The 8546-nt window shown below is 42.2% G+C and overlaps 1 protein-coding gene across 1 annotated transcript; it reads left to right on the top strand.

Moving 5' to 3' along the window:
• Window positions 1-1898: 1898 nt before the first annotated feature.
• Window positions 1899-7613, top strand: LOC119323083. The gene is made up of 12 exons (XM_037596657.1): window positions 1899-2342; window positions 2431-2475; window positions 3298-3375; window positions 3870-3947; window positions 4763-4813; window positions 5071-5121; window positions 5521-5658; window positions 5741-5860; window positions 6399-6457; window positions 6548-6603; window positions 6680-6786; window positions 6895-7613. The coding sequence occupies exons 1-12, from the start codon at window positions 1902-1904 to the stop codon at window positions 7207-7209; spliced, it is 1539 nt and encodes a 512-aa protein (XP_037452554.1). The 5' UTR covers window positions 1899-1901; the 3' UTR covers window positions 7210-7613.
• Window positions 7614-8546: the final 933 nt, after the last annotated feature.

Here is an 8546-nt window from a genome sequence, read left to right as displayed (position 1 = left end):
AAAATCAACTATGACGTTTCGGCTTAATGAATAAAGTATATTAAGTAAATTTATTTTTTAATGTGCAATCTAGGAGTTGTAAAGTTCCTTCTTTTTTTGGTGACACACGCATGCAAATATTCATGTTTTTAAGGGGAATCATCATGTGTTTGTTGCATGAAACTCATAAGCTTGTGGCTGGCCTTTTTGTCGTCGAGTATTTGACAGGGAAGAAGGATATGAAAGTCCAGCATAAAACAAAAAAAAGACAACTAGCCGTGCAGGGGAAATCGGGGAGCTCCTATTCAGCGCTTTAGTCGCGAGGGAAGCTCCCTGGCGCCACGCCTCGACGCTGTTGGGCCGGCCTATCTACTCGAGCGCACTTGTTAAAAAAACCAAAAAAACAAAAAAAATCATGAATTCAAAAAAGTTAATGGATTATTTAAAAATGTGCATGTCTTTTTTAAAAGTTCATGAACTTTAAAAAAGGTTCATCTATATGAAAAAGAGTTCATCTAATTTGAAAAAAAGTTCATCGAATTCTAAAAAAAAGTTCATTAATTTGATAATAAAAATATATTGATCTCGACAAAAAAATTTTGATTTTGAAAACAGTTCATCGATCTGGAAAAAAACTTCACCAAAATTTAAAAAATCATTGACATTGAAGAAAAAGTTCATGAATTTGAAAAAATCATTTTTGAAAAAAAACTTCATTAATTTGAAAAAGTTCATCCAATCAGGAAGAAGAAAAAGGGGAAAAAAGGGAAAGGGAAAAGGAAAAAAAAGGGGGGGAGGGAAAAGAACAATGATGTAAGCAATCACATAACATGAGGTGGCTGGTTGGTTAGTGCAATGTGGATGCGATTAGGAGGTCGGGTATTTGATTCACACCACGCTCAATCTTTTGCGGGTTTAAAAAAGGAAAAAAAAGAGATGGATGGGTCGGCCCAACTTGAAGGGCTTCAGGCGCCCGTTTACAAAATGCACAGTAACCGAAATAGGATATGCCTGGAAATCGAACAAGGCTTTCTAGACGGTCCCTAATAATAGTCATTTGTTTTGTTATATAAAATTTCAAAGTGATAGACATAGACTCGCCATTAAATTCATTGCCGTAGAATATTCGATTACAATGAAAGCTATATTTAATTTTCTTATTTTGATGAATTTATTTCCCATACTACTATCACTTGTCAGTTGACGAAGACCAAATTATGTCTCAGTCAACTGAGTTCTAGACAGTCTCTAACAATAATCATTTGTTTAGTTATATAATATTTCAAAGTGATAGACATAGACTCGCCATCAAAGTCATTGCCATAGAATATTCGGTTACAATGAAAGCCATATTTATTTTCCTTATTTCGATGAATTTATTTCCCATACTACTATCACTTGAATCCATCTACTAAGACGTAAAATCTCATCCCGGCGAAGATTTTATTGAAATTTCTTGGGCCCTTGCGATGATTGGACAAGTGACAACCACCCTTAAAGGACACGTCATGTCGCAAGGCATTGCCAGATCAAATTGTGATCAACGTAGGCCTCGTTCGATGGCTACCCCCTTCCTCTTGAATGCCCGGATACAACCTATGTTGTGCGACATGACACGTGTTACCTATTCAACCATGGATTGGTCGCGTGTTTCTGATTGCCTTTCTTGTAATTTTTATCTTTCGTGTGGGCTGTATCCGCAAATGACAAGTGTGTGCCTGCCCTGTACTAATGCTTGGTTCAATGTGGAGTTGTTTGCAAAACAGGAACTTCCAAGGGACCAAACCGCCATCAGAATTTCCAAATAAATAGCCGTCAACCCTTCTCCCTTTTTCCATCCCGCACCCCGCACACCTTTCTTCTCCACGCCCTCGCGAGTTTGCGGAATTGCCACGCGAGTCCTCCAAGTTTCTCCCGCCGCGATGGAGCCACCCGGTTCAGGTTCAGGTTCAGGAGCAGCAGAACCGGTCGAGGAGGACCGCATCGAAGAACCGGCCTCCAACGCCGCCGCCTCCTCCAATGGGGATGGGGCCCCGAGCTCTGCTGCGCCGCCGCCTCCCCGCGCGGCGCCCCTCCACCTCGAGCAGGCCGGAGGCGGCGCCGATGGGTCGAGCCCCGCCACGGTGGTGGACCCCCGGAAGGGCAAGGGAATCGCCGCCGTTCCGCCATCTTTTTCCCCAAGCTCCGCGGGCAGCATCCCCGACTCCGCCTCCGCCTTCGAAGCCGGGGGGTCAAGCTCCTCGGCGGGGAGGAGGATGGTGGTGCCGAGGGACGCGACGCTGCAGTTCGACTACACGCGGGTGTTCCAGCAGGTGGTACGAGCGGGGCAGTCGGTTATCATCGAGGAGTGCGAGGAGGAGCAGGTGATGGGCGTTCGCGATGGTGTTTCTTTGAGTTTCTTGGAGTTCCTGGAGTGCGTTCTTGAGCGTTTCTTGGTTTCTTCTCGAGCAGGTGGAATCGCCACACGCCAAGGACGCGCTCCCGGGAAAGGAGAAGGTATAGCCTGAATCTGGTCTTTTCTTGCTTGCTCGCTTGTGATTTGGAGTACGGAACCCTGGCCATTTTCTTGTTCGGGGTGTGGAACTGTGATCTCTTAAGTTTGTTGGAATCTTGGGGATGATTTAGAGTAATATACAAGCGGAATCTTGGGCAAATGTTGGGGACAGTTTCATGATTGTGACTCGGAGTTCCTCTTGCGGTACAGTAAGAATTTAGAACGAACGAACACCTTGTTGTGATTATTCGAAACTATTCAAGATTTAGGTGTCCAGTCTTGTTCTAACTGATTCTTCTATTCAGTGTGATGACATATTTTGCTGAAAGTGGAAATGTGGGGAGGTATATATGAGGATATGTGGTGGCAGTAGTTGCTGTGATACTTTAACAAGAAAATCCTTAAGCCAAAATGAATCAGTTTTCAGTGTAAATGAGTTGAATTATAGGAGAAATTAGTCTGAATGTTTGCACTGGATTACTTAACTTGACATACATTATCTGGATCCTCAGCCACTTTTATGCAAAAGCCTTTGATCTCTTACTCCACCCTAGAGTTTGGTCGAGAAGTTTGGGCCTTTGGTCATCTGTTACCTGAAAGTTTGAATCTTACTACGAAGCCTCGAAAGTCGAAACTCAAATAAAAAAAGGGCAGCCCGGTGCATGTAGCTCCCGCTTGCGCAGGGTCCGGGGAAGGAACTCAATTCATATAAAAATCAGCAAGAGTAGAGAGGATTTGGATAGCTCCACATTTTTTAATCTTCTTAGTCCTTTCACCTTGCTAATACAAAATGTGTGAATCCTGATGCTAACTCTGTGGAGTAGGAGAAGAAACTACCTCAAGTTAAGGTGAGACCCAGGCCTGAAAAGGGGAAATCGCTCTGGAGTCGGCTCAAGAACAAGGTATGACCTGAATCTTGTTTACTCTTCGCACTTGTGATTTTCTTGGGTGGTATAGCCATATGAGCATTCTTTTACTTACCTACTTTATGTGCACAGAAACTGGAATTGGGATTCTTGATTTCTCTTTGTTCGTGTTAATTCTGGACCTGCTAATTTAATCAAGGCAAGGAATCTTGGTTAGAGCATCATGTGGCATCCTAGAGTAGAGGAGGAATCTTGGGCAAATGTTGGCAGCAGTACGCACGCCCTTGTTGCTCGTGGGTCTTTCCGAAATCTGCATCATATTTTGAAGCGAAAATGTGTGGAAATCAGGAGGTCATCTGTTACCTGAAAGTTTGATTCTGACTATGAAGCCTCGAAAATCGAAACTCAATTCATATAAAAATCGGCAAGAGTAGAGAGGAGTTGGATAACTCCACATTTTTCAATCTTGTTAGTCCTTTCACCTTGCTAATACGAAATGTGTGAATCCTGATGCTAACTCTGTGGAGTAGGAGAAGAAACTACCTCAAGTTAAGGTGAGACCCAGGCCTGAAAAGGGGAAATCGCTCTGGAGTTGGCTCAAAAACAAGGTATGACCTGAATCTTGTTTACTCTTCGCACTTGTGATTCTTGGGTGGTATGACCAGCATTCTTGTACTTACCTATTTTATGTGCATGGAAACTGGAATTGGGATTCTTGATTTCTGTTTGTTCATGTTAATTCTGGACCTGTTAGTTTAACCAAGGCAAATGTGGCAAATGTGACCTGTTAGTTTAACCAAGGCAAAAGAGCAATCATGTGGCAAATGTGAACTGTTAGTTTAATTCTGGACCTGTTAGTTTAACCAAGGCAAGTCAACTGCATAGAAGATCTTGGTTTGAGCATCATGTGGCATCCTAGAGTAGAGGAGGAATCTTGGGCAAATGTTGGGAGCAGTACACACGTCCTTGTTGTTTGTGGAAATCAGGAGGTCATGTCCTGATTACTGCAATATTTTTGTAACAGAGCCTGAAGTCGAATGTACGATCTTCCTTTGTAAACAGATATTGCTATCAAAAGATTTAGTCTAGACATTTGTTCAGCACTGCATAGCCAAATATAATTTCTGTAAATAATTTGCCATTTACATGCAAAATCTCTGACCACTTCAGGATTTGGTTGAGAAGTTTCGCCATTTGGTTGATTGGTACCTGGAACTCGCTCAGAAGCCTCAGAATATAATTTCTTTTAAATAGTTGCTGAAAATAAAGAGCTTTGGACTTGAACGTTTGTCGTCTTGCTATTACATTCTTGTTTTTTTACTGGGAAAAGGAAAATGCTTGGTTTCTTGTTGATTCTGTACAATTGTAAGACTGCCCGGATGTATGGACTTTAACTTCGTTCTCTTCATTTCTTGTCAAATAGATTTTTCGTAGAGAAGGAAGGCAAATATGTTCAGAACATGTGAAGCACCAGGTTTGTCTCCATTTTACCTAGTGTGATGTTCAAATTTGAAGTGCGTGAAATATCAGGATGAAAGTCCGAGATCACAAGATACTTTGATTCATGGTTCCTGTACGATGAACTGTTCAGAAAGATTATTTTCTCTTTTATGGATACTAAACTTTATGTTAACTCTTGGTTGTGATAGTTTGATGGAAGCTGAATCGTACTTGTACTGTTGTTGAGTTTATCAGACATTAATTTCTTTCTCTTTATTTCTTATCAAATAGATTTTTCGTAGAGAAGGAAAGCAAATAGGTTCAGCACATGTGGAGCACCAGGTTTGTCAACATTTTGCCTAATGTGATGTTCAAATTTGAAGTGCATGAAATATCAGGATGAAAGTCTGAGATCACAAGATACTTGATTCATGGTTCCTGTACGATGAACTGTTCAGACAGATTATTCTCTCTTTTATGGATAGTAAACTGTGTACCAAATTGATGGAAGCTAAATCGTACTTGTACTGTTGTTGAGTTTATCAGACATTAACAGATATCTTCTTCTTTTCTTATTGAACAGCAACAGATCAATATCAGTGATGGGATTATATATGGCAGTGGTTTTAAAAACCGAATATTGGAATAAAAACAAACTTTCCATCACCTTTTTAGATATGTTGTTTCCATGTTAAAAAATACTCCGTAATTTGAATTCTTGTATTTGTGTGGTTCTTGCAGACACGTCCCATCAATGAAGTAAGGAATCGTTATATGGTTTCTTCTTACAAGGCGAACCATCTTGATGCCTATTCGGAAATTAGACTGGTGATTGGAGATGGGGAGTGTTTCTACAGGAGCTTCATATTTTCCTACCTAGTAATTGACCTCCTCTCTTTTTCTTAGCATATGATGTAGGTTTAGTTATTTAACTTTCTCTGTTTATGCGAATGTACAACAGGAGCAAGTTATTGATAGGCAGGACACAGATGAGGAGCATCGTCTCCTTGATGTTGTTGAAAGAATGTCTGTGCAGCATGCAAATCTTGGATGGAACTCTGAGTTTTCCAGGACCAGCAGAGTAAGTTCTCACCTCCTCCATATTTGTTCTTTCTTGGATAAACATGCTTGCAAGGGATGATGATTCTCTTCAGGTTACAAAGTACACTTCAAGCATCATCTGGCATCTCACTATCTTTGTTTGTCATTTGCAGGAGATGCACAATTGCTTAACAGTAGTGGCATGCCGTCACAGTTTTACACAATGTTGGCACAAACTCAAATTTGAAGCTTATTATGAAGTTAACAACCCGATTGTAACAACAACCTTAAGAGAAATTTACTTGCAAAGGAACAACAGCAATATAATTGGGAAATAACATAATTTTATGCTTGTTTGAGCACTGCAACAATGCACGCCTGCTGGTTATTATTGTACAGCCACCTCACTGTTCTGTTACTATGCTATAGTATATCTGTAATGACTGAAGCTTCTCAGGGAGGTGTCTTAGCTGTGTTCTTTTATATCCTGCCATTGATCAATATTCTGTATGTATTATTGTATCCTATGGTATGTAATGATTATCAACCATGAATAATCGAGTTGCTGATTCTTTCAGGCATTTAAGGAGCTGATTGAGAAAGTAATGAGATGGAAGGGCACGGAATCAACTAGCAGGTTTTTGATTCTTATGGTTTTCTGCAATTCCATCGAAGTATTGTAGATGAACACATTCCATCTCACTGACATAATATGTGCCATTTTTAGTTGCCGTAAAGAGGAACTTCTCCAGTTCTTCAGCACGTATGATGAGACGCAAGACAGTGAGAGAAACACCCTTGAACTTACATTTCCTTCTGTTCATCGTAATTCATGTTTCTGACACATTTTATTGGTTAGTTTTTGCTTTCCTCAGATTACTAGTAGCTATCCACATATGCTCGCACAGTGAGGATTATGTACCGAATATACCAGAGGTCGACCAAGGAAATTGCAGTCTGGAAGTTGTCAGTATCAGCATCCCCTTCCCTTAGATTACCTCCTGCTGAATTTCAAGTGCATACATTGTTGGATACACGACACTCATTTTACCTGACTTGTTGTTGCACAAACAGTGGTGCTTCGAGCAGGTCATTCCAGCTCGTGTGGACGCGGACCATGTTATGTTGGTGGCTTTGGCCACAGCGCTTGAGGTCCCCCTCAGAGCGGAATCATTCCAACAAGGATATGCTCGAGATATCTACACTGGTCCTGGATTTCCCCGTCCGAGTGTGACCCTGCTGTACACGGGAAATCACTACAACATCATCTACCCACGTGCTCCTTCTGCTGAGAGTTCAAGTCATCAGGCTTCCAAGAGAGAAGATCCTGCTGATCAGAGTTCAAGTCATCAGGCTTCCCAGAGAGAAGAGCCTGCTGGTCAGAGTTGAAGTCATCAGGCTTCCTAGGGATAACATGCTGCTGATCAGAGTTCAAGTCAAGAGACTTCCTAGAAAGAACATCCTGCTGATCAGAGTTGAAGTCAACAGATTTTGCCGGATTAAAGTTGAGGTGGGCTGCTGCCGTTGAATGAGAGTGTTGCTGAGTTTAGTTGTATAGGGTTAGAGTAGATGCACCGATGAAGTTGGGGTAGGCATAGGATATACTTACTTGTGCATCCTTCTTCTGTTGGCTGGTATAAGGTGAACATCCTTCTGCTGCTGATGAATACAGTAATGAAGCAGATAGCCATATACTTGTGCATTCTTTCTGGTGCCACTGGATTGATCAATTGGCACATATACAAGGATGAATGCAATCGCTTAATTAGTTTCCGTGATTGGTTTATTTGTGATTCTTTGTGTCTCTGCTGGTTACCCTGGTTGTGTCTGAACCTGTATGATAGTCCAATATATTCCAATAGTAGACTGTAGAATTGTACATGCTGTGCATCTTTGAAGTGTTCCAAGTCATCTGAAGAAGATGAACATTTATACTCTTTCGCTTGCATCGTCCCAAGTTGTGGAAACCGCAATCTTTAGTAGTGCCATCCACGGCCGGATCCAGCTCTCGGACGACGACGAAGGAGAAGAAGGAAAATGGAACAACTGTATTGGTACCAGACATCAACATCTGGAGGCTTCAGACTTGCTGCAGTCCTGAGATAAATTCATCTTCAGAGTTCAGATTGGATTGGATCCACGTGAAAGGATTCGAGATGTCATTTACAAAGCGGGGCAGCTTCCTGAAGAGCATACGTTCCAATAAATCATTGCTCATCTTCCTAGTTCCCCGTTGGAAGAAACTACTGGGAGCAACTTTTTCTACCTTTTCACTAATTGGATAAATTGCATCAAATTGGAGAGACTGAACCACACACGGACAAGAAAGATCTCTGATACAATTAAAAGTTACATCAAGGACGTGGTTGGTTGCTCGCATCCCCATGCAGGCTCCGAGAGACCAAATTCGCCCTTTTGGTTAGCTGGGTTGCATTGACATCTTGGCCCGCATGAACCTCAAAGCACCGCTCAGCCAGCCCGTGAGAAACCCTCTAACCGGCAATTTCTCGGGAGCCAAGCTCTCCGTGTGCATGGAGGGGAACGCGGCATCAAGCTCGTGCGATCGGGGAGAGCGCGAAATCGCGCGAGTCCCCGAAAAATTGGTGGGAGTAATTTCGTCATCTCTCGCCAATTGCCTCCGCCTATTTAACCCCCCCCCCCCACCTGAACTCACTGCCTTAACTTGCGCCACCATCCCCCTTCCCTCCCATATGAGCTCTTCGCCC

Source organism: Triticum dicoccoides, chromosome 6B (assembly GCF_002162155.2).
Source record: "Triticum dicoccoides isolate Atlit2015 ecotype Zavitan chromosome 6B, WEW_v2.0, whole genome shotgun sequence".
Classification (NCBI taxonomy): domain Eukaryota; kingdom Viridiplantae; phylum Streptophyta; class Magnoliopsida; order Poales; family Poaceae; genus Triticum; species Triticum dicoccoides.
The sequence above is the reverse complement of the archived record's forward strand: the minus strand, read 5'-3'. Positions and strand labels throughout refer to the sequence as shown.

Coding starts and splice junctions, on each gene's coding strand:
- LOC119323083 (XM_037596657.1), top strand. CDS start 1,902: ATGGAGCCACCCGGTTCAGGTTCAGGTTCAGGAGCAGCAGAACCGGTC. Junction 2,343..2,430: donor AGGAGTGCGAGGAGGAGCAG/GTGATGGGCGTT, acceptor CTTCTCGAGCAG/GTGGAATCGCCACACGCCAA. Junction 4,814..5,070: donor CAGAACATGTGAAGCACCAG/GTTTGTCTCCAT, acceptor CTTATCAAATAG/ATTTTTCGTAGAGAAGGAAA.